The sequence below is a fragment of the Barbatula barbatula genome, assembly GCF_947034865.1.
Source record: "Barbatula barbatula genome assembly, chromosome: 16".
NCBI lineage: Eukaryota > Metazoa > Chordata > Actinopteri > Cypriniformes > Nemacheilidae > Barbatula > Barbatula barbatula.
Window position 1 is genome coordinate 6,983,855 of NC_136779.1, and position 26,614 is coordinate 7,010,468.

General features: G+C 39.8%; 1 protein-coding gene across 1 annotated transcript in view; it reads right to left on the reverse strand.

The window, feature by feature from the left end:
- Positions 1 to 2,704: 2,704 nt before the first annotated feature.
- The window catches only part of ablim1b (actin binding LIM protein 1b), a 49,843-nt gene continuing 25,933 nt past the window's right edge, over positions 2,705 to 26,614 (reverse strand). The window contains exons 7-29 of the mRNA XM_079476240.1: positions 21,625 to 21,712; positions 21,083 to 21,141; positions 20,692 to 20,814; positions 19,870 to 19,914; positions 19,242 to 19,319; positions 17,430 to 17,588; positions 14,781 to 14,825; positions 14,315 to 14,353; positions 13,827 to 13,862; positions 12,833 to 12,962; positions 12,504 to 12,596; positions 12,270 to 12,284; positions 11,039 to 11,131; positions 10,665 to 10,712; positions 9,516 to 9,656; positions 9,003 to 9,088; positions 8,704 to 8,827; positions 8,297 to 8,355; positions 8,132 to 8,192; positions 8,030 to 8,037; positions 7,586 to 7,660; positions 6,228 to 6,308; positions 2,705 to 6,139 (exon numbers count right to left, since the gene is read on the reverse strand). Of these exons, the coding sequence (XP_079332366.1) occupies positions 6,026 to 6,139; positions 6,228 to 6,308; positions 7,586 to 7,660; positions 8,030 to 8,037; positions 8,132 to 8,192; positions 8,297 to 8,355; positions 8,704 to 8,827; positions 9,003 to 9,088; positions 9,516 to 9,656; positions 10,665 to 10,712; positions 11,039 to 11,131; positions 12,270 to 12,284; positions 12,504 to 12,596; positions 12,833 to 12,962; positions 13,827 to 13,862; positions 14,315 to 14,353; positions 14,781 to 14,825; positions 17,430 to 17,588; positions 19,242 to 19,319; positions 19,870 to 19,914; positions 20,692 to 20,814; positions 21,083 to 21,141; positions 21,625 to 21,712 (1,800 nt within the window). The 3' untranslated portion in view covers positions 2,705 to 6,025. The remainder of the gene's footprint in view (positions 6,140 to 6,227; positions 6,309 to 7,585; positions 7,661 to 8,029; positions 8,038 to 8,131; positions 8,193 to 8,296; positions 8,356 to 8,703; positions 8,828 to 9,002; positions 9,089 to 9,515; positions 9,657 to 10,664; positions 10,713 to 11,038; positions 11,132 to 12,269; positions 12,285 to 12,503; positions 12,597 to 12,832; positions 12,963 to 13,826; positions 13,863 to 14,314; positions 14,354 to 14,780; positions 14,826 to 17,429; positions 17,589 to 19,241; positions 19,320 to 19,869; positions 19,915 to 20,691; positions 20,815 to 21,082; positions 21,142 to 21,624; positions 21,713 to 26,614) is intronic.

Here is a 26,614-nt window from a genome sequence, read left to right on the forward strand (position 1 = left end):
TGTAGGCATACAGTACATTATTACATCATTATACATGTATAAAAACGTCAACAGCATATTTAGTTTCGAATAGATTAGAAAAATATAAGTTTTGTAGGCTACTGCTATAAGGGAAATTCAGTGATGAATAACCTATCAAGGTCTGTATTGTGCCTGGATGGAGAAGTCGAATACAGTCTCGAATTGCAATCTAAAGTGTGAAATGACACAATTTTACAGCAGTGTTATAAACTGCACGGTGCTTACGTCATTACACATCCATCAGCTTTCTACAACTTTCACGCCCACGAAGAAACATCACCCGCTGGGTTTAGTAACGTATTGGCGTCCGTTTGGAGGGGCAAACGCCTAATGTCCACAGAAGCATATTATTTGTTTTTGCGCGTTCGTGGTGATTAAAATCATCCGGCGCGGAACTACATGATGCAATTTCAAGAGAAAATGAACCACGAACAGTTATAATGTAATGTGCTCTCCCAAGCTCTGTACTCGACATCATTCATATGCAACAGAGTGTTATCCAATCATTTATTTCATAAATATGGAAGTAGGGATGTCACACACACACAGATGCACAGTGCAAAATTTAAAACAGGATGACATTTTACTGGTGTAAAGATCATTCGAGACTTTATTTAAGGTGAAACTAAAAATGACCCACAACCATTTCTGTCATGATTCTCAAGGGGTGAGGCACGGACAGAGGACCCAGGTGCAGACATCGGGTAAGGGGTTAACAGATCATTTAATAAATGATAAAACAAAGACCCACGTGGGGGTAACATAACAAAACATGACATGGGTACAATAACAAGACACAACTAAAACTACCTACACTTAAACAAGACTAAAATCAACTATAAACATGAACATGGACATGAACATCTAGACTAGACTAGACTAGACTAGACTAGACTAGACTAGACTAGACTAGACTAGACTAGACTAGACTAGACTAGACTAGACACAGGAACTCACCAAATAAACCACAATGAACCAGCACAAGACAGAAGACACAAGGGCATTAAATAAGGGAGCAAATCAAGAGGGGAACAGGTGTAGGGCATTAATCAATAACGAGGTAAGGAGAGGATGGGAACAGAGACAAGACCGGAGAGAGTGTATGGAAGGCCAAAAGGGCCATAAATACCTCTCTCCACACAAAACATGAGATTCTGTCATGATCCTGCCACTAAACCAAGAGAAACATTACATGATGCGGCAGAATCATGAAACATTTCAATGCGTGAATAACAATCAATCATATTTCATTGAAATGATCTCTCGCGTCAGGAAAATGATGGGTAGTTGTATATTATATAGGCCTAATACATCTATTGTTTCTCTTGCACACATAAACCTATAACCTTATTTGCTCCGGATAAGGGGAATTACTCAATCAGCAACTTCATAAAATATTTTTGTCAGTAATTGTGAGAACTTTTTCCTGTATCAATATCATCTGGGTAAACATGAGTCACATGCTCTGAGAAGCTGACCCCTCTAACAAACCTCAAGGGGTTCCAAACATTTCCCTCTCTTTGCTGTCAAGGCCTTTTTGGTGAAATAAGGGATTAAATGTGTATAAATCATTATTCATAATATGCCGCATTTGTTTTTTCCCAGCATGTATGGACATATAGAATGCAATTCCCAAATACGGTGATGTAGACAGAACATTTTAATTTCCCACACGCAATGCTGATGGTTATTTATAGACATATCTCTCTAAATTATGTTGAAAGACATCAAAACAGAGTCATGTAAACGGAGCAGTGTTTTGAAAATGTGTGTCTTTCGCTTTTTGGAGAGATCAATTATTGATGGTTAACTTAATTTTTTTTAACATGAGTAAAAGGATGCCTGTGAAGTATGTTTTTGAATCTCTCATTGATGACAAACCCACCATAAATGCTTTCTTAATAGCCTACTTGGTGGTCTCAAAGAAGTACTATGTTCAATAACATGCTTGATAAATTAAATGCAACCCAAGAGTGACAGTGGTTGAGTTACTCATTTCAGAGTGACATGGTAATCCCCCATCTAAGGTGGGCCAATCTAAAACTGCCTGCAGTTAATCTACCAGGTTTCCAGTCAGTATTCAAGCTCAGCTGATCCAGCGGCTTTAGAGGTGGATGTGTGAATGAGAAACCGTCTGCGAGACGTGTGTGGTGATGGGCCTGACGGAGGGTGGTCTGGCTCCCGGAGGTTTTTCTGTAGAAAAAAATGAGGGGAGTCATATTGTTCATGCCCATAGAGCGTGAAGGCCATTTACACACAGGGGTAGAAACAAAGGGAAAACATTTTTGTACTTGTTGCAGCGATTCACGTAAAATTTATAAGGCCTTCGTTCATTCTTCAAAAGGCTTCCAGAACAGGCTACAGATTTATTAAGGAATGTGGAATACAGCTCAGAGGTTTGAAAAGCTTCATGATGCTTATGGGAATTGTTTGGATGCTGTGGATCAGCTGGATCGGGTGGGTGCAGACATTGGCAGATCCTCCTGGCTGCCACTGGTTTGAGCACAAAGAACATTCCACAGCTGTGACTCACAGATCAGGGGTCACTGAATCAGCCTCATCCCACCACTGGGGCCTTTTGATTCGAGGACCTTTCCCATGTTACACACACAGATATACAAAAACAGTCATTGTACAGAAAGAGGTGCTCAGGATACATCAGTCAGGGCAGAGACTACAGACTGCAAGGGGCGATGAGATGCTCTCCTTTATTGAACACAACAAGTGAAACATTAGGCGGATAAAAGGAACACATAAACAACAAGGGCATTTCTGGATTGTGTGTAAAATGGAATACCTCCCATAGGAAAGAGAAACAAACAACAGAAATCTCATTAATGTGTCATATTTTTCTAGAAAGCAACTAGTGTCACGGTAATCTCATGTGTGTCTTCTTATAGAGTTTCAAATATGTGACCCAATCTGTGAAAACCAAATTAAAGTTTGATTTCAAACATCACTTTGTCAAAATGTTGAATATCAAGGGTGTTGTCACAGAAAGTTCTTTACATGAATTAGGATGATAAAAAAAGTTTAAAATAGAAAGTGGAACAGTGTAGAAAAGTCTTTAAATTACGTTATCTGTGCTCAGGATTGCACACACATCAATTCCAGGAATAAAGGTCTTAAGAAGTTTTAATATGAACCTTTCAAAAATATACAAATAGTGTTTATTATATATTTTTATAGTACATTTTTATTTCATATTTCTGAAAGACATTATTGGCAAAGTTGATACATAAATGAAACATTATAATTCAAGGTTCCATGAGCTAACACATCAACCTCTGAGCTATGCAAATAGAATCTTCGTCTGGACTGGTTTGCAGGCATGTCCATCTTCTTCTGAGTCTCTAACCTACTTTGCTATCTTGCTAACTGTTGACCATAATCCCAAATTCATCTCAATATTTTTTCCACCTTCTCAAGGTTGCTGTAGCTTTTCACACGGTCAGGAAAGAAATGCACCTGATCAAACTCTGTTCTCCGCTCCCCTGGACTCCCAAGAGGAGAGTGTTATGTCATTAAACAATATTATTCTGCCACTCCTACACTAAGTGAGGTTCAGTCTAGCTAATACAAGGAAAAACAGGTTTCTGCTCAAAGCGGTGTGAGAATGACCCGTCAAGACGTTCCGAGAACACATGGGAGACATGGGGTTTGACGTGTAGTGGCAAAGACCCTCATTACCTCCACGTTGTCATCCGATTTCATCAGAATCCTGAGCTTGTGGGGTCTGAAATGTAAGACATCACTACAGTGGAGGATGATGTCAAAACCCCAAACAGGAAAGACATGAGAAGTCCTTCACGAACATATGAAATAATAAAAGAACCAAATCCAAACAAGCATTACAGTGAGCTCACAGGATGTCCTGGAACAAATTCTTGAACTTCATTTGTATGTGATCTGCTACACTCTTAAAAATAAAGGTGCTTGAAAGGTTCTTCACATCGATGCCATAGAAGAACCATTTTTGGTTCCATCTCTTTCTTACTTTTGTATAATCTGAATGTTCTTTTTTATAATCAGAACAATAACCTTTTTTGAAACAGATTGCCTAGGTTCTTCAGATGTTAAAGGTTCTGTATGGAACCAAAAGGTTCTTCTATGGCATATAAAAAAGGTTCTTCAGATTATCAAAAAGTAAGAAAGAGATGGTTCTTTAAAGAACCTTTTAATTGATTGGTTCTTTGTAAATGGCATCTATGGCATCGCTGTGAATAACCTTTGTTTTTAAGAGTTCTTCACAGTCAACTTGGCAAATATATCTTGTTTGGGAGGGTGACAGTGGTAGGAATGACCAGAAGCAATACCAAACAATAAAAACCCACGCCACACTCCAAGTCCTTTGCTGAAATGTGCCTGTTCTACAATAAGAAGTGAAGGCACTCTAGTGTATCAAGATGCCAGGGCTTGTTTTTAGTCTAACTGACTGTGAAGCCTGGGCGGAGAGCATTATGGGAAAGGGGTCATTCGCCAGGGTCCATTTATCAGGCGTAGAGAACACGAAGGAAAGCACCCAGGGATTTCCAAGTTACTCAACAGGCGGACCTCCCACTTGTGAGACGGGCCCCTCGATCCACACAGAGACCATTTCTAAAGACATATATTTCATGGCCCACACCGCAATGATTAGTTCAGTCAAAGAAAAACACCAATACGTTCTGAAGCAGAGTTTTATTACTCAGCCGAGCTTTTTACACCCAATCTTTCCCTCAAAAAAGACAGAAAGGGTGAGGTACACAGTAGGGGTATCAAAACCAACTCTGTTTTAAAGTGACATACACGTCTGATTCTAGTAACCACACTCGTTGTACTTGCGTGTTTTGTGATACTATAAAAGCACAATGCTGTAATATATCCTAGCTCTCTGTCATTAACCCTGATAGGAATACAGGAAGCTGTCGGGAATAATAACTGACGGCATCCCAAAGTACGTCTGCAAGTCGAGACAGAGTCCATGGGAACGGCATTATCCGGCAGCAGTATGAATAGACGCCCGACAAAGATGCTATGGCTACAGCTCCGTCAATCCCAGTGGCAACACGGTGGCAGTATTGGAACCTCTGAGGAAGTCATTTCAAAAGCTCTTTTTAACTTTATTTAAAACGATATGCTATTTAGTATTGCAGAAAATAAACAAGACTGTCTGATTGTGAGGACTCAGTGCAGAAGAGGACCGATCTGAGTATGACTCGAGCCTGGCCTCTAGCGGTGAAACACGTCAATAACTATTTTAATAGGAATTCTTTACGCTTAATGTCTAAATGCTAATAATAATATTCACCACTACCTCTTATGACATCATCAGACAAAGGTTTAAATAATTTCATATAAAGAACTTATCTATCTCAGGTGCTGTTTTAGACTTTGGCTATGGCGAGAACATGCTAGCTACTTTACATGTTACGTTAGTTTTTGTAGACTGTGTTCAGGCGGCAGAGGTCTGATGGGAACGAACGCCGATCTCACTTTCAACACGTTCTAATGCTTTCCAGAGCCGGGACTCGGATGAGCCGGGGGGCTCTTGCTCCGCAGGTGGAGACCTCTTCAGTAGCTCTCATTTCCCCAGTTTAACGCACATGAAAGCTCTGGTTAGGTCTGTAGCAGCAGGGGTGTCCAGGGATTCCTTCAACTTGACCACCTTAACAGCATGTTTAGAGGGAGAGCCCCGCTGACAGCCCCCGGTCCCTCATCTAAAAAATTACAGTCCTGTTTTACAAGAGGTGCAGGAGAAATCTCTGGAAGCGGGTTTAATGAGTGCTAAGGACACCATCGGCTCACTCAAACATCACGTTTAAATTAAACAGTCGCTCTAGATTGGGGAAAATACGGAGTGGTCTTCGTGAAGCAAATTAGATTTTTGTGCATGTTGGATGCAAACCCCAAAAATCTAACAATAAAAGAATAAGAAGATAAAAGAATAAAAACAAGGAGATCAGAAAACTAAAGCTCTTATACATTATATGAGTGACTGATAAATTAAAACATGCACAGTTATCTAGAAGAGTTGAGCTTTCTTCTTCATATCATTGCGCTTCCAAAGCGGAAGTCTGTCGAACTCGTGGATTTCCATTCCAAATATGTCAAAGAACGTCTCGGGAGACAAGTGGCGCTAGATATAAATAAGGAGAGAAAGAGCAAGTTATACATTAGCAGCTATGACATTTCCCTAAATCACTGTTTAGCTTTCTTCCGGTTACCTCCAATCTCGCCCTGTCCACGTCCTTTGTGAGCTTAGTACGCCCTCTGTTGGCGACAGTGAGCATTTCATATGGGTACACCTTTATAAAAGGAGGGATTGTGTTGTTATGAAGAATGCTATGCGAGGCATTTGCCAAACACAATGAATTGCTGAAAGCAGCGATGGATGAGGGAATGATGCACAGTCATGCATTCTTAAAATGAACACACGAACACAGTACTCCAGCATATAGCACATGTGGAAGCAGAGCAGAAGATGCAAGCATGCGTTGAATCAGTGAATCGTGTGGGTCTCAAAAGCAGAAAGTATGTGTAAAGGTGTGCAGTATGGAAGTATGTAGTGATTTTAATTCGACAAAAAAGTAGATGGCAAAGTGTCATAATTTGTGCATTTGAGAAAACAAATCCCAGAGTTACTTTTCGTAAGGGGGAGTTAAAAAATCAAACAATTATGGTTGATTTTGACAGGAAAATATACCAATTCGTTTTTTTATTTGCATTTCCTAGTGCATTGAATAAAAGACACATCTAGCAGCAACAGACCTTACTGTGCACATTTCTATTCATATCAAATAAATCGGTAAATTGTCCGAAAATGTAATCTACTTAAATATGTTAATCATTTCTAGCCATTGTGTATCGATCTGTGGTTTTAGTATTGATATTTCATTGAATTCAGTGCAGATGAATCTATATAACATCATATCACAGAGCATATGACAGAAAGCAATTCCATCAGACGGAATTGACTTAGTGTTTATTTTACTTGTACTAAACATGCAAAGTAAAGTTTGTTGCACGTTCAGATGTGTGTTTCTGGAGAAAATCATTGGGTAACAATAGAAATTTTTGTTTTCCCCAATGGATGGGTGGGGCTTATTTGCTAACTTTATCCATAGGAAAGCATTACATAGCTTTTAATACTAGCACTCCTGAGAACAGTTAAGTGTCTTAAATAAATAAAGTGACTTCCTCTCTTTTATGCTGCTGGGAAGGCCTATTAAGCTTAAGCTATTAAATCGTACCATGAACTATTAGTTTGGCTCTTAGAGAATCAGGTTTCTGGTAACTATAGCAACAACTCTAACAAAATATTACCATATGTTGTTGTTAAGCCTCTTAACCAAAACAAGTAAAATAATTATATAAAAATATTTAATCTTAAATGAATCTTGTGATTAACTGATTTCATAGCTATTAAGAAGATATACAAGATATGCTATTCTTGTTCCTTCCACTGACGACTGCCTGAAACCGGAGTCAAAATGACAATCCCAACTGAGGACATGAGGAGTATTACAGGAAGAAAAAGAAGAAAAACTGAGTTTTCATGAAAGAAAATATTTGGGATACTTGCTTTATATTCCAACATATTAGGCATAGAGATTCCCCTGTCCATTCTTGCAATGGAATCTTGGGCATCTTGGGTGGGCTACAGAACAGAACATATAAACGTGATGCAGATGATGAGAAAAGAAAGCAAAAACTGTTCAGATGAATTCAGAGTCTTGGGAAACAGTCTAGACCTCACAGCTATAGCTCGGTATGCGATTCTCTCTAGGGAGGTGGATCCAGACAGGCTGGAAGCTCAACCATCCAAGTGATTTGTAATGTAGCGTCGTTGCTGAGAGGGGGGACTTTTCAAAGTTAAAAATCTTTGACTGTGCTCTTTCCCCATAGCTCAGACGGAAGCATGGCAATGATTGCATGAGTGCCATTCCGGTTAAATGTAGCATGATTTCATTTTCAAATGTGCATGAGAGCTGATGCACATGCTCGGTGCTTAGTGCGTGTCACATACCTTAAAATCTGTAAAATGATAAAAAAAAGAAAATTCACATGACTTAAAACTTAATCACACTAGTTATCAGAGGTATTTTGAGGATTAGAAATATGATATTACCTATTTGTCCTCCACACACATCCCCATAACTGTTATACTGCGAGAGTTCAGTAGATTGCGGCTGTAAGAGTAGATAGAAGAAATAAATCATATAAAATTACATTGAATTCTGCTTTTTCCTCTAGCTGTGAACTATTTAATAAAATACAGGTGAATGAGACTTACTCGATGCAGGCCATTGCGTCCATATCCCGGTAGAGATGATGTTTTGGAGGTTTGGGAGTCTACAACAACAGACACACATATTATTATATTAAAGTGATAGTTCACCCAAAAATTTTAATTCTGTCATCATTTACTCACCCTGTCATGTCAAACCAGAACACAAAAGAAGATATTTAGAAAAATGTTGTTAACTTGACCCCATTCACTTGCATTGCAAGTGAATGGGGTCCAGTGTTGTTCGGTTACAACTTTCTTCAAAATATCTTCTTTTGTGTTCTGCGGAAGAAACAAAGTTTTGAAATAACAAGAGGGTGAGTATATGATGAAAGAATTTTCATGTTTGGGTGAACTATCACTTTAATGTCAAAGTACGCCATGTTTGTTTTTGCACACTGGTGGCAATGTACCTGTGGTACAGTTTGCGTATTGGGAGTCAAAGCGTTGGGCGGCAACGCTGCGTGTGTATTTCTCTCCTGTTGATTCCCTCTCCATTTCTTCCCTCAGAATGAGCTTCCCAAGTCCAGACTGAATCTGCAATTTAAACATGGGGTTCAGTCACATGACACCACATTGATATTAGGCATCCAAAGTGACACATTTATCAACCAACACATGATGTATCAGTGAGAGTCATTTTTGTACCGATTTAAATAATAAAAATAAGCTAAAAGTGATACACATACTGTAGGTAACAGACATCCCGTACCTTGTTGAGATGTTCTTCCTGAAGTTGCCTGCGTTTCAAATGCTCCTCCTCGTTTTCGTCTTGTGAGCGACTCCTGCCATCTGAACCTGCCAGTCCAGGACCAGTAAAACATTGTGGATTGAGACCAAAAAGAAAGAAAGAAAGAAAGAAAGATAGAAAGAAAGAGATTAAGCTGATTGAAATGATGCCATGTCACTGTATCCATGGCAACCTGGAATGGCACACCATCACAGGTAGGTCGAATGCTGTTATGCGCAAGGAAATCAAATGGAACAAAATGGTAACATAAATAAACAAATAAAAAAGACTTGTGAAATGATTGTGGCTGTATTTGATTTATGTGTCTGTGTCCTATAGCATCCTACAGTAAAGCATCTCCCAGATTTTTAGCCACTACTTTATAATTGACTCAAGGTAGAATCCAAGCGTTCTCAAACATCAGTGTTCACGAATGCCTTCCATCTGTTTGGTAATGCAGGTCTTGGCCTGGAGGAGCCAGAGGCGGAGGCATACCTAAAGCAGCGAGGGATGGAGGGCACGGCCAGTAGTCGGTCTCAATCTTTGGGGTTTCATCCGGTCGAGGGGCGTGGGCAGCAGGGAACTTGGATGATTTGATGATGTCATCGGCGGACTTGCTTTGGGCTGCCAGGGCAGCTGAATCTGAATCGGTATTTTGGGGGAACTATACTATCAGTGACCGGCTCTCATTGGTTGGCAGTAAGTACAGTGCTGGCCAATGAGTTGAAAGCATGACGTTTCAGCATGAAATGTTTAACAATAATATTAATAAGATACAATTAAGCTTAGTATTTAAAATATAAATGTAAAAACTTTAATATTTTAGCCACATGTTGCTATCTTTAAACTGAAATTTGTATTAAAATGCACCGCCAAATGCTTTGATATGTCAATGGCCAACACTATCTTTGATACATGATCATTTAAATTGTTTTTTTGCGGGGACACATGCTACTGTTTGCAAATTTATGGTGCTGTTTATTATTTAGCAAGAAGAAAATGACGATATGTAATGTGTATTTGTAACACGTAAAAGACTTAAGTGTGTAAATATTCAAGTTTGCTATTCAGTTTGTGTATAGCAGTTAAAGCAAAGTCATCTGAGGATTCTGTGTAATTGTTATGGGATATGTCAAGCTATAAATCCATGCAATTACAAGGCAGAATAAAAGTTTAAAGGCGGTTGTTAAAGAAGAAGCAATTTCAGTCGTGAAAAAGGAGTAGAGAAAGTAAAAACTAAATTTTGAGATGAGAAAGGATTACGGCGTCAAATGATACTTACATGTAAACGTAAGATGTGATGTGACAATCATCATAACCACACATTAATAGATGGATGGAGTCAACACACATAAACATATATAGATAAAATAAATAGTCAGTGATTGAATGCATATATACAAACATGGAACAAAATGTATTATGTGTCCCACGAGTGAATCGGAATTGATTTTTATTATTAACAAGTTTTATGCATAAACTGTAAAATGTATGGTATATATATATGTAAATACACGTATATAGCTACCATAGATCAGAAACATAGAATTATAGATATCACAACATACAATACTGTATATTTCAATATACTGTACAATGTTAATCAGACATTTTCGGTCAAGTACTTAAAGCAAGCAACATTACCATGCTGTTTGTAGATTGGTGGTTTTCTATACATGTTAATACCTTGGTCTGTGGATTGAAAATATATATGTATAAATATAATTTTAATACAAAGCCAGTCACAAATAATATGGTTCAATCAACCATTCACTGTCTGCCGATCATGATTCAGGAAAAACTGATGCATATAACATGAACCAGAACTCAATGTGAATTATTTGCAGTAATACTTGTATTTAGCTTAAGAATCCACTGTTAAAACCAATGAAAAAGCACAAATGCATAAATCAACAAAACAGGAGGAGGGTGAAAGATGATTAAAGGAATATAATTCCACTGTGAGATGCAGAATTAGCGGGACGGACACATGTACTCATGGACGCTCCAGCTCCTACCTGGGATGTGGAAATGTTTAGGGGTCAGAGAGAGGGTCGGGGTGGCCGGCCGAGAGGAAAGGGGAGAACTCCGGCCACTGGACGGCTCAGTGCCTCCAAACAAGAAGAAGAGAATAAGCGGGAGAAACAAAAAGAAATCAAAAAGCAAAAATGAAAGAGTAAAAGAAGGAAAGAAAGAGAGAATAATGCCGGAATACATCTTCACTGGCGGAAAGATGGTCGAACAGAAAAGAGAGATGAGGGTGGAACGGATTGGACCGTGTGTGACGGCCCCACAAGAGAAACAGGTATGATAGAGTGGAAAGAGAGGACATGCGGACGCTTCACAATCATGAACACAGGGAAACTCAAAAACATCAGGGTCAAAAGTTCAACTTTAAAATACAAAGTAGAGTCACTTGTTAGTAAAGTGTTTCTTTGTTTCTGGTCTGGTGGTATTTTGATAACAGCCAATGAAGGGTTAGTTTTGGATAAGGGTTAGTTTTGCCTGTGATGAAAGCAAATCAAATAAGCATGCAACGTATACATTTCATTTCAAAACCTAGTGAGCTGCCTACATAAGCAACATTTAAGGCAATAAAGCAATATTTTGGGATAAATTATATGCAATACGTGGTAATAATTCATTTTGTGATAATACCATAATCGATGGAAGTTTTACATACAAATAAATAAAATGACACAAGTTCAGATAAAAATTACCAAAAATGTAATTAAAATGAACAAAAACTAAATATATAAAGAAAACTATGAACTATAAATAAACAACACTAAATAAACGATACTATAATATATATATATATATAAAAATATAATTCAAAACATTTATAAAACTGAAATAAAACTGAAAACAAAACTATAATATCTCTGATTCATTGTATCTTGAATGCCCAAAACAATAATATTGTGTGAATTATTGATTATCATAAAATTTTGTCTGTAGCATTACATCGATATCGAAATACATTTTGAAAATGAAAAGCTGTTTTTGCTTGACATTTAAATTCGCTGGCCTCAAAATGATCACTTATGGGGTTGCATTTAAAACCAGTTGCTTTTGTAGACTGTACAGAGCAAGACAGCTCACTAAGTCTGTGGCGTATTAGTAATATCACAGCAACTTGGTTAAATGTCACTGAATGGGCAGAATGAAACCAGGAAGGAATGGGATAATGGAACCAGCATGCACCTGCCAAACAAAGTCAAAAAGAGCCATAAAGCCAAGACATACCTATGCAGAAAGAATCTGTGGAAAGGAAAGGGACATTATACAAGGAGCATTTCATTAGTAATGTGCGTTTGCATTACACATGTGCTTCAAAGCAAGTTCTAAAGCAAATTCAGAACTTTCGAAGACAGTGCCACCACATAAAGACTCAATCACTAACCCGGAGGGAGGGTGTTTTACAAAATGACATTGACACTGAGAATGACACGAAGGCGACCGGGGGCGGTGGGGCCTTACCTTTGTTGTGGGGGAGGAAGTGATGTCGGAAAGGGGAGGTGGGGCGCGTATCGCTGTGGCTGGAGCGCAAGGAAGAGCAGAGCTTCAGCATTCCTGCCGGCCGCTCAGGGAAGAGGAGGAGGAGCAGGTGAGGAAGGAAGAAAAAGAGGAGAAAAGAGAAGATGAAAAGCAGCAGAGGAGGGAGGAAGGTCACAGGGTCTGAGGGATACCGAATGCAAGGAAAGGCAAGGCGAGGTGGGCTGACATGTTTAGCGGCGTGACAAAAGAAGGCCACATCCTCTGAAATCCTATAGGGTGAGAATTTCAATGAATCACTTCGTTTCACTCACCTGGTCTGTGAAAGTGCTGGGGAGATTTGGATATCGGCGGTATGTAGTTGTGCCGGTGATATACCGGAGAGCCGATAGAGCCCTGACTGGTGGATCGCTGTATGATGCGCTCCCTCGTGTCGTAGCAGCCCTGTCGCACACAAACACACAAAGTGGGAAGTTTCATTGTTGTATTATGACAAATGTGGATTTATGAAAAAGAGATGCAAGCTTCAAAATGATTCTTGTGTTCAGCAATAAAATATCAGCGTATCAACAGAAAATAATGCTGTTATAATAAATACACTAAATAAATACATGGTTACATTTCACAATAAGGTTGTATTTGTTAACAATAGAAAATGCAATAACTAACATGAACTAAACATAAAAAATTCAATTCTTCAGCATGTCCAGTTTGTCATTTTTAGAGGATCTTTGACAGAAATGCAATATGATATACATAACAAAGTCTTCAGAGGTGTATAAACACCTTAAATAATGAAGCATAATGTTTTTATTACCTCAGATTGAGGTTTTTCTATCTACATACACTAAGGGTCCCCTTCACCATGTTGTTACATCCGTAGACCTTAACGGACAAAGTGCTCTACAGAGCGCGTTTTGTAAATATGCTATTTTCTTCGGCAAAGAAGCGAAAACGTGACAACATCTTAGTTTCGTGTCAGCTGCCGTAGTGCTTCGAAGGCGAGGGCTGGAGTGAGGCACCACTTCGCAACCTCACCACTAGATGCCGCTATATTTTATTCACCGGACTGGAAGTTCATGTCAATACAATTAAGATGAATAAATGCTGTAGGGGTGTTGTTCATTGTTAGTTCATGTTGGCTGATGCACTCATTTTTAACAAATACAGCCTTATTGTAAAGTGTTACAAATGTATATTCATATTTTTCAGGACAGTACTTGAATTCTGCATTGAATTACTAAATGATGATATTTGTAAAGCCCGGTAACGTGAATTCAGATTTAAAATTATTAAACAGTCTCTGACCTCAGCAGAAGGGGTGGGAGAAAGCGTCCTCGGAGACTGTAAGAGAAGAGGAGCAAGTACTGTAAGTATGAATCAGAATTTAGTGTGCTAGATTGTGTGCAAAAAAGTCAGCCAGAATGGGATTATGTTAAATAGTGGACTATACTATACCTGTTACAATGTATACATAGTTAATAGAGTATGTATACGTATATACAGTTTATGAAGCAAATTGAGTGAATAAAGTAAAACTGAACTGATGATCGGATTTGGGAAACAAATAAAACAAAAAATAATATTTAGCAATAAGCCTATTTTTAGAACCATCACACAACCCGACATTTTTCAATGTGACCCAGACAATTCTTTGTGAGATTCAACCAGACGGAGGAACACAAACATACATTCTCAAAACAAACACAAACAAATGTGCTTCTTAGAAACAGATTTCTGACAGACAGCTGGAGCTCCACAGCTCATGAATCTCATCCTTTATCTCTGACACTTACTGTTTGGGTGGACAGTGTGGAGGGGTCTTGTGGCAGGGTCTGGGAATGTGGACACAAAACTTAGTCACTTTAAATGCATGATTTCTTATGTCATTGAAACAGCTGGTTTTCTGTGAGGCAACATGCACACATAATGCTTTAACAGTCATGAGTTCTGTGGTGAAAGACGACTGACAGAAGCACTTGCCGAGTTAGATGCTGTCTAATGTCATGTTTAAGCATTGGCTTAATATGTTCAGTGGGTTTAGTTTACATTTCATTTCTTAGTCAATAGGAAAATCTAGAGACTAGTTTGAAGTAATGCACGCAGTGGCAAATCAGATGAGAGTACAAGCAGCCAATGAGATGACAGGAACTAGGCGTGAGAGATCAATATTGGCACTTATTAAGTTTGATATGTTAGTCTGTTCATATTAGTTTGTTTGGAGGTAATCCACAAACAAATGATTTGTGTCAGTGGTCTTACTGTGGCTCGGCCTCTTAGGGGGCTGACACCTGATGCTGTGCCAGGCTGTGGAAGAGGAAAGGATTTTAGTTACTCTGAGATCTTTAGCAACTTCAGCACCACAGTCTGGCTGAGAATTTAACCGTGGCCACCAGGGGGGGATGTAACACTGCTATCTCTACACAGAGAGACTCACAGGCGTTGTGAGGTACAACAGAGCAATGTTTAATGTAAGAGAGGGAACCCAAAGAGCAGTCACAGTCAATAAAAGCACATCTTCATCAAACATTCTTTTCATGCATGGACATACAGCTCACATGGTCACATAAATACATGCAATATACAATGTGTGCTCTGTATACAACCTGAGAAACTCAACCAATGGGGGATTGGGACCACTAAAGGTGTCAAAGAGCTACTGAGGGGCTTCAGAATGATGGACGTTTGTAGGGTATAGAGAGTTTCGGGCATACACTGTGTAATATTTTGTCTGAATCTCAACAGTTTTTGATCAGTCATTTGTCATGCAGTGTATGAGGGAAACAAAGCGATTAACATCTGGTGAATGGCAGTTGGACAGTCGAGTGATTTTATAACAGAAATTTTGGATAGTTGCATAGTTAAAGCAGTCGCAGCTCAACGATCGGACTGCATAGGGTACACATGTAAGCTTTAGCTTCACATTGTATGGGATTTACTCATACATTGAGAGTTGTTATGCAATAACAAACAAATAGAATAAAGCAAAAATCGCAGAGTAGGCCCGACTTGAAGGGAAAAGCCATACGTGCAGGTTAAGATAAGGAGACTTTATTATTCGGGGAAGAGGAAGTTACAGTTCTCCTATATGGAATTCTGTATCATTTTATATTTTATGTTAATACAGATTGAAAAATGCATTTTATAATTTAGGTTTTTGGATGCTACATTGTAGCAGAACTAAAAATACATAGAAATGTGTATATATTAATGTAAAGCTAATGTATTGCAATACTTTTAGGGCCATTGTACGGTAAAGCCGCAGAAAAAAAAAGAAAAAAACATTTCAAAGGATTTTTATACGTACTATGGGCATTTCAATCAATCCATTGTCTTTGAATTTCAACAAAATCAAACTTCAAGGGTGACAAAGTCATACGACAGCAATAAAAAATTTTTTTTCACAAATACATTCAATTTAATGTACAAATACTAGGCCTACTGTATTGGTCAAAAGTGAATGTAATAGTAGTTCACAGAATGAAACAAAAATGATAATTTTACCTAAACACAAACATCCATCATCCATCATCCATCCATTTTCTACCGCTTATCCGGGGCCGGGTCGCGGGGGCAGCAGTCTAAGCAGAGATGCCCAGACATCCCTCACCCTAGACACTTCCTCCAGCTCTTCCGGGGGGTCACCGAGGCGTTCCTAGGCCAGCCGGGAGACATAGTCCCACCAGCGTGTCCTAGGTCTCCTCCCGGTCGGACGGGCCAGAGCACCTTCCAGTAGGCATCCGTAACAGATGCCCAAGCCACCTCAGCTGACCCCTCTCGATGTGGAGGAGCAGCGGCTCTACTCCGAGCTCCTCCCGGGTGACCGAGCTTCTCACCCTATCTCTAAGGGATCGCCCAGCCACCCTGAGGAGAAAGCTCATTTCAGCCGCCTGTATCCGGGATCTTGTCCTTTCGGTCATGACCCAAAGCTAATGACCATAGGTGAGAGTAGAAACGTAGATTGACCGGTAAATTGAGAGCTTCGCCTTGCGGCTCAGCTCTTTCTTCACCACGACGGACCGGTACATCGACCGCATTACTGCAGAAGCTGCACCGATCCGTCTGTCAATCTCCCGTTCCATCCTTCCCTCACTCGTGAACAAGACCCCGAGATACTTAAACTCCTCCACTTGAGGAAGGAACTCTCCACCAACCTGAAGTGGGCAAGCCACCCTTTTCCGACTGAGGACCATGGCCTCGGATTTGGAGGTACTGATTTTCATTCCAGCCGCTTCACACTCTGCTATAAACCGTCCCAGTGCATGCTGAAGGTCCTGGTTTGAAGGGGCCAACACGACAACATCATCCGCAAATAGCAGAGACGAGATCGTGTCGTCCTCAAACCTGACACCCTCCGGCCCCTGGCTGCGCCTAGAAATACTGTCCATAAAAATTACGAACAGAACCGGTGACAAAGGGCAGCCCTGCCGGAGTCCGACATGCACTGGGAACAAGTCCGACTTACTGCCGGCAATGCGAACCAAGCTCCTGCTTCGGCCGTACAGGGACCTGACAGCCCTTAGCAAAGGACCACAGACCACATACTCCCGAAGCACCCTCCACAGGATGCCAACACAAACATATACATAGTAAATTCATAAAAACTGGAAATCATTTTGAAATGGTCTCTTTGTTTTTTTCCACGGCTTTATGTACTGTTTTGTGAAGGAATGGACTGCTTACAAACGTTTTAGACAGACTATCTGCACTTTCAGATTTGATGTTAGTTGATGTTTTGCTCTGACAACTCTAGTACAAAAGAGGAACTGAACAAATGTAGCAGTACCATATATTTGCATATGTCCACTTAACAATATATTATTACTGTAACTGTCCTTATAGCTTCCAATTTATGTCATTATAGCAAATAGTTTGTTTATGAACTAGCAGCTAGATATGGGTTACGGTTACCTCTGCTGGGCTGTGCTTTCCTTGTCTGTCCAGGGTAGAGGAGGTGGAATGGAGGGTCTCATAGGATATCATGTCTGGACGCTCTATGTCATAAATGGCCTTGACTCTGGGGATGGCTGCTAGGTCCTTGTAATCGATAATCTCATTGTCTACTTTTGCCTGGAGGAAAGAGACGATGAGGAGGGAGGGGAACACAGGTGGACACACAAAAGGAGAAAATGTGTTGATGAGGAAGAGGTCACGGCACAGGTCAAAGGTCATCCACATCACATCCAATCAGATCTACAGCCCATTCCACAGGGCATCACGGGGGTTGAACATACAGTAGGGAAAGATGAAGTACATCTATATAGGTGTTGTTATTAGAGGGTTCAAAATGAATACTTTCCAAGCACCTAACCAACTCAACACTTGGTTTTTAAAGGTACAGTTCACCCAAAAAGGGTGTCCTTTTAAACTCACTCTTAGGTTGTTCCAAATCTGTGTAAGTGTCTTTGTTCTTATGAACACAAAGAAAGATATTTGGAAGAATGCTTGTAACCAAACAGTTCTTGGCCACCGTTGAGTACCATAGTGTGTATAATAATTATTTCATGGTGTGCTTCAGACTTATTCCTAAAAAATGAACAAATACATACAGTAAACTAGAGTATTTTTATTATCTGAGAGTAATATTATTTAATATATCGCATATTTAATTTTACCAGCCGGTTGGTCCACTCTGAAATACCGCCAAACAGCGGACATACTGCATGTTTTCATTTTTTCTTGGTTGCTCTAAACAGCTCTTAACTTCCTGTGTTGGCATTCTGAGCAGCGAAGAAGAAATCATTTTCCCTTTGCAGCGTTAAGAAAATCTAGCGGGCATAACTAGGTCCTGTTGAAGAAAATGGTATCGGATCGGTACATGGATTCAAGTACTCGCCGATACCAGTATTTGATGTGGTATCGGTTGCATTTCAGATACTAGAATCGGTATCAGAACAACCCTGGTGGAAAACAGACAGTTCTGAAAATAGCTCTGGTGGCAAAGAAGTGTTTGGATACAAGCATTCTTCCAAATATCTTTCTCTGTGTTTATTAGAACAAAGACATTAATACAGATTTGGATCGACTGGAGGGTGAGTAAATGAAATTTGTTTTATGAACTATCCCTCTAATTTTGGTATTTTCACTTCTTATTGAAAATGTTTCATTTGAAGTAGCACCGTGAAATATTTTTATATTACAATTTTGATTTTTAATTCATTAAATTTAATCCTAAATCATTTGGGAGGAAAGCTTAGGTTTCTGTTTACAAAAATAAACCCAATAAGCAACGACAAAGTAAATGTTCTTAATATGTTCTTGCAGTTTTATGTTGAAATCACAGGTGACAATAAACAGCCCACAACATACATACTATGTATAGTGTAGCTATAAAGGAACAGTTCACCCAAAACAAAAAATGTTGTGAGTAACATTCAGGTTTTGAACGATATGAGGGTGAATTAATATAAAAAAACATTTTTGTGTGTGAACTATTCCTTAAGTTGTTAAATTATTTGTGATTGTATGCAATGCTAAAGATGTTACATCAGAGGTGTACAGAACGCGTGTCAGATAAAAGGCAGATGTTTGAGAAATAAGTACAGGTTTGTGCAGAGAGTAGATGGAAGATGACACATATTCCTGTGTTTTTTCTCCTGAATGTCCAGGTGTTTGTTTCTAGAGTGATTCTGAAACATATCGGCCTCAGAATCCACTGTGCATTGAGTGGTAAGATGGTTTAGACTCAGGAAACGACTGAGGGCGCCGATAGGTGGGACTCACATAGATTGTGTGACCTGGAGATCCAGGGATGCTCGATCCAGGTCTGGAACAGATACTCTCAGACGATGACCTCGTGGGCTGCAGGAGAACGAGACGTTGTGTTAGCAATAATCTGCAAAGGAGCACACACGCACATTACTAAATGCACACTCGTAGGTCTGGTCCCACATGGCATCCTCTGCCTATGGACTGCTGCCAGCCCATTTCTTTCATACTCCATTGCAACCACATATGCAAGCCTTCCCACAATGCACTTTCATTTCAGACAATTAATGCAGCCACCGCAGCCAACCCCTCAGATATGACTCCTGGTTTAGTGTACACCTGAATTGGACACCTTTAATGATCGGTGTTGTTTATGAAAGGTGAAAAAGTCAACAACAAGAGCTCATATCTGAGATCTTTCTGCATGTAGAGTCAAAACAACTGCCATTCCTGTAATGGTGAATGGAGCCGTGAAAGGTTTAGGCCCATGCCTGAAAAGCGCAATGACACACAGGCTGTTATGAGGACGTTGGAGAGGGAAGGGCCTGAGCGGTCCGCCCTCTGCTGGTGGGTAACTAAAGGTGCATAGCTTCAAAACACACTCAGCGTTCCCCACTCTGCTGCCAGAAGCAGAATACAGTACCTGCCTTTCTGATTGGTGCAGAGAGGTTACTGAGGGTAGGAGGGGCTGTAAAGGGAGGAAAAGGCATTATAGGATATGACATCACACTCAACGAAACACTGTGACATCATACCGTAGCAAAACTCAGCCAGCGCTTATCTAACTCTACAGTTTGCTACATCTAAAGTTATCTGCACAATATCCCGTACATGCAGGGCAGATTTTGTTTTGTCCTTTGGCACATGAGGTTATGATTTTATTAAATGTTCTAGTGGTTATAACACCTCTATGAGAATAGGCAGGTAACTTCCGGGAGGAGCAAGCGTATTCTTATCGTGTATGTGTGCTGGGGAGGGAAAATCAGTTCACACGGTTGTTTTCAACTGCACGTTTTGCATGTCTTCCTTGGAAAATGGAAATTCTGCATTTATTCACCCTCATGTCATTCCAAACCTGTATGACCTTTAGATTTCTGCAAAACACAAACGAAGATATTCTGAAGAACGTTTGTAACCAAAGAACACTGGCACCATTGACTTCCATTATATGGAGTCATTTCTCAAAGTATATATTTTTGTGTTCCACAAAAGAAAGAGTTAAAACTGGTTTAAATGACATGAGGGCAAATTAATGATGACAGATTTTTTATTGTGGGGTGAACCACCCCTTTACCAAACCTGATTCAAATCCTAGTAGACACAAAAAAATGCGCAGTGCTGTGAAAACCACTGAACTAAAATGAAGATTAAAACTTTAAAGAAAAGCAAGACAGTTGGAGGAAGTTGAATTAGCTGGAAGCTTTGCAATCTGCAGGGAGTGCAGAGCTAGCAGAAGACTCCAAACCTCACGCCCGCTCAGGGGACGCCGGCTCAGCCGAGAGCCACCTGGGCCCCGGCTCTTTATCTGAGAGTGTGGGTAAAAGATATCAAACGGACTGGGATTCCCTTTAGGACGCTGCCAAGCTGCCTAAGGAGGAGAATTACAACAGAATGGAAAAACCACACTGACAAACCTCGGCTAAGCACCTGAACTTGAATTCAAACATCATAGAACAAATCTGGAGTCATTAGGGATGTTTGGGTACAACAAAAATAACAATGGATTGTGAGCATTTTTCAATATGTCTGGCAGGGATGTCATGGTTTTGGAAGGAAGAGTGCTGTATTTTAAAGAGTATGGGGTTGACTATGTGAGTCTTGACTGACGGGAAGTGTTATAATAAATGGACACTCACTCTGTACTTCTCTTCCAGTCTACTGCTGTTCTTACACTCTGGATGCCACACTGTAGAACCTGGAAAACAGACAAACAGAATAAGTGGGTTGCATAGAGTACATAAGTTATGTCCATGATCTTACCTCTATTCAAATAATGTATTTACACATTTAAACATTTGTATGCACGGTTAATCTGTGTGTTTAGAGGATAAACTGGAGAATTTAAAGAGACAGTTCACCCGAAAATGAAAATGCTGTTATTATTTACTCACCCTCAAGTTGTTTCAAATCTGTAGAAATGCCATTGTTCTGACGAGCATAGAGAAAGATATTTGGAAGAATGCTCGATACCAAACGATACCATTGCAAAAAATTGCTTCATAGATTTCTTTGTGCTGAAGATATTTTCCTACTATGGTAGTCATTGGTGGCCAAGAACTGTTCATCAGAACAAAGAAGTTTATTCAAATTTGGAACAACTCCAGGGTGAGTAAATGATGACAGAATTAGTATTTTTGGGTGTCCCTGTCCCTTTAAGGAGGCTTGGATATACACTCACCCTGCAGGTACATCTCCTCTCCCTCCGTGAACATCTGATTGCACCTGCTGCATCGTGCACAGCTGGGATGGTAGTGCTTATCTCCTGCCTGTGAAGGGGAAAAGGTCAAGCGTTATTTAAGAACAGGAAAAATACATTTCACAGCTACGACAGCACAAAGCGGCTGAAACAGACCGAAATAAATTCATTAACGGCTGTGACAAAGTATAATGGCCTGTTGGTGAATAGAACAGCTGTGGTTTCACTTTTGAAAGAGAGATCTCTGTCCTTCATTTTTGTCCCTTATTCTCATTCTTCTGTTCTGCTTCACTTCATGGTTTTAGTGAATGAACTCTTCCAAAGTTAAGATTCGCAGAGTCCCTGTTTGCACACTATCATCTTACCCCGTCACATAAAAATACCCTCCCGACCCCCGGATGTTTCCAGGTCATGACAACAATACCACCACAAAGCGCAAAGGTACACCCACACAGACACGAACACAGTAGTTTTCAGCTGGTCTCGCCACGTTGTACCCGTGACTCAACATAAACTCTTAAAAATAAAGGTGCTTCACGATGAAATTGAGGAAAACCTTTGTTGTCTACATGGTTCCAAAAAGAGACAATAACATCCTGTTTCACAAAAGGTTATAAAAAGGTAAGAAAGAGATGGTTCTTTAAAGAACCTTTGATGAAAATGGCTCTTATATGGCATCGCTGTGAAAAACGAATAAGCACCTTTATTTTTAAGAGTGAAGAACCAAGATGTTTGTCAGTAACATGTACGGCGCTAACCACCATGACTCTTACATCATCGGCTCTCTTGTGTTAATATGAGCTGCAAGGCTGAAATGGGAGGTCTGGGAAATGTTTTCAATCTGTGCTTTGTTTAAATGTCATTCATAAGCACATGTAGAAAAGTACAAAGTTGATCTGAAAATCAATAGTCGCAACAAGAACTTGAAGTGAATTAAAGGGTTCAGATGTTGACGGACCAACTTTTGCTTACATATATCTCATATGACAGGTCAAACCAATGTACGTCCAACATGATATGCATATGGTTGTGTATGTGCGAGATCAACACATTTGGACATGTAGCACACAGCTGATAGTCATCTGCAAGGTTATTTCATCATCATTCTGCTGGTTTCAGTTAGCTGCAGGAGTGTTGATGACATCCTTCAAAATCTCAAGAAAACAGTCTTGTCTTCAGGCAATGCTTTGTCTTCTTGGCTATTTTATTCGTTCCATAAACATATTTGATTTGTACACCTCATCTCCTCTTTTCTCTCTATTCTGCCCTTCTTAAAGTGTTCATCTTAAATTCACAAATCAGCTGTCAGTGCGGAGTGATGTATCAAGTAGTTACAATCTTTTTCCTGGCGATAAATAAGCAATTTGGTAAAAAATATGGTTATTTTAACACACTTTTTCTTTGGACAGAAAGAGATTTGCGTCATTAGGCTTGTTTGGTGACCCTTCCCTGTCTCAGAGATTTCACATAGTAGAATATTCTCCGATTTACAGTTTGCTTTAATAATGCTGATAGAGTTGTTAAAAAGATAAAAGTTTTAAAGTTCACCCAAAAATTGTAATCCTTTCATACTTGAGAAATCTTTCAGTGTGTTTTTACAATTGGAAATCAATGGAGTCTAATGTTGTTCTGTTACCAACATTCTTCAAAATATCTCTTTTGTGTTCTGCAGACGAAAGAACATCATACAGGTTCAGAATTGCATGAAAGACGCGTCATATTTTGGTTGAACTTTGAGTGTAGTTTATTTACACACCTCGTCTATTTCTCTAACTGTAACTCTGATACAGTCATTTGAATAAAACATTTTTTTTTGTGAATAATGTTTATATACGCATATCAATAAAAAAGACGTGATTTTATTTACCTAAAAATCTTCCAAAATTTCAGTTCTATGACCTGCACCAAAGAAACCAAAGTCATTGTGTGTCTCCTTTCAGGTGGAGACTCAAACAAACACACAGTTCAATTGTTTGGCTGTTCCTCTATCAGCTGGAGCTCTGAACATTGAGGAGGGAGTCGCCCATTTGGCTCCTCCGCAGGGGAAACATCCCATAGTGCACCCCAGTCTTGAACTATGAGGCAATGCTCCTAAAACGCATGATTTCACACAGATGTGACCCCTCGGCTCCCGGGGCCCCCTCGCCATGGCAACAAGATCCTGCAACAGTTTTCCAGTACACAAACCCCAGTTACAACATGTTCTCTATAGCAGTCTGAAGCAGACAGCGATTATTTTATTTCTTATTGCATCAGACAAGCCAACACGAAAAACAAAGGGCGACCAGCTAACTGCGAGGAACGGGGGCCAAGAACAGTCCGTGTCTATGCGTCAGCCCAGATGGAGGGGTGTGGACAGAAGACGGGGCCAGGGAGATGGGGAAAGCGAAAACAGCGTGCAGGAATCACAGCTGCAAAGGGGAAATTACAAGTATGTGAGATTAAGGCGGGTGTTCAATTGGGTAATGTTTCTAGGTGGCTGGTGTAACAAGCTACAGTAACAAGTGTCGAAATCTATCAAACCAGGCACAGCACAGTCAGCAGCAATATACACTCCTTATAAAACTCTTAACTCTACAAATCAATGAGGAAGAACCAGACAACCTGACAAGGTGCTTTTCGCTAAGATATTAGGGCATTGTTAGAATAAAATCACTCAGGCAGAAAAACAGACAGAGCACATTCTGCATCTGTGAGTGTGTGTGGAGAGACAATGCATGGCCAGCTGGTCTGACACACTTGTCATTTTTAGATAGACCTCATTGGTGAGATTTAATGGAGGGGAAAATGCAGCGCTGTTAAATAACTTTTTCACGCTTGACATATAGTATAGAAGCTGACAGGACAGAATACAGACATTACACACCCAGTGTGTTCCTTAGAATTTATTGAAAAAAACTAAATCCATCATTTACTTACTCACATGTCTTACCAAAAGTGTACGACTTTCTTTCTTCTGCAGAACAAACACAAAAATATATTTTGAAGAACGTTAATAACCGAGCATCATTGGCCCCCACTGACTTCCTGGACAGTGGACGCAAAACCACTATTGTGAGACATTTCTCAAAATATCTTCTTTTGTATTTTTCTCAGAAAAAGGAAGTCATACAGATTTGGTAAGACATGAAAGTGCATAACTGATGACAGACATTTCATTTTTGCGTAAACTATCCCTTTAAATATAAGTTTGCGTGTCTGCTTTTGTTTTGTATTGTTGTATGTCCACTCCTTCCCAAATAGCTAACTTCTAACTCAAATTCTTGTCAAAACACAACCTGATGTTTTCTAAAATCCCGGCATTCCACAGCAACATTAATATGCTCCATTCCCGCTCCATTTAATCTGATTGGCTTTTTTTGGCACCAGTGAGATTCCATCTGCAGATCAGAGCATCTGTTCCTTTAAACATCAGATCAAAATTCTACACGTGCCTGCTTGGATTAATATAGATAGGCCTGTAGCTTTGATGCCCTGTGGTCACACATACGTAAGATTCCAGTACACTTCCCTTTGCCATCTGCGGATCCCCATAAAAACAAGTAGTATGCCGGAGTGCATAAGTGTAAACAGAGATTGTGTGTGTGCAGACACAAAGCATTGGTCTTCATCTTCGTCACAAACTAATAAACTGTTGACAGGTCAGGATAATCATGTTGACCAAGATCACCTAAACAGCAAAGATATTCTTCACACTGATGATAAACATCATCTACACGCTTACGCAGAATCACACCCCAGCTGAATGTACCATACTCCCAAAACAAACAGCATGACAGAACTGCAAACGTACTAGGCAAATGCTTTCATACAACATCCCTTCTGATGTTTCTAATCACTTCTATGAAGCTGAAATAACTTTACCTTTGGCAGGCTGCTCGTGTGGCAACCCAGACCTGCGGCCTTGTATTTCAAATCCTCTTTTTCACTTTTTTACACTATCGGTCTCTTACGAGAGTATTTCCCTCAATCCTTCAATCTTCCTCTCTGACTTTCTTGAGAACTTTCTTCAATTTCACCCTCCCAACCCACCTCACTGTTCTCTCCGCCTATTAGAGGGGACCAGCCTCAAAGGGGTCGTTCCATGTACAATAGTTGGGGCGGGACCTTGGAATGGCTCCAACGCTGATGGTTCTTGGTCTCTGCTCTGTTCCCTGCGAGACAGAGTCTGTTCTCATGTGTTTGATGAATGAAGCATGCGTACAGCTCTTTCAGATTTAAGTTCAGCCATGACATGAGATGTTGAGACATGTGTGCATGTGGATATGCATTGAGACCCTCCCAGGGGATCCAGCCACAGATGTTCAGTGTGAGCGGAAGTGTACGACTCTGGAACGCTCTAGACGCAAGCTGACATGGCTATGAAATAGTGAAGAGAAAAATTCCAAAGGGAACAGCTTGGGGACTTCGTATTTCAATTGTTTCTCTCTGACAGCGAAGAGATTAAACGGAGAGAAAATTGAGAGAACATTTGACTCTAAGAAGTTTATATAGAATTCTTTACAGCTGTAAATCTATCAAAACTTTTGAGATTTTACACAAAAAAATGCTATATGTACTCATACTAAATTTTATCCTATGCCAAATTCAATATTGCTTCATTTAGAATATCTGTAGATTGATTTTCCAAAAAACACCTTAAAGGAGTAGTTCACCTCAAGATGAAAATCTGTCATCATTTAAAAAAGACATCAGAAAAATGTTGGTAACAGAAGAGAGCAGCCCCTATTGGCATCATTTGTAGCCAATTCTTTAAAACATCTTGTTTTGTTTTCTGTGAAAGGAAGAAAGTCATACAAGCTTGAAATGACAACGATGTACACGATGACAGAATTTTCATTTTCAAGGTGAAGTACTCTTTAATCTAAAATCTTATGTCACAGATATTTAAAAAGTCTTGTTATGTGCTTAGACAAGATACCAAAGCCCGCAAACAAATGTCAAAGATTAAGTCTCGTGAACTACGAAAGAG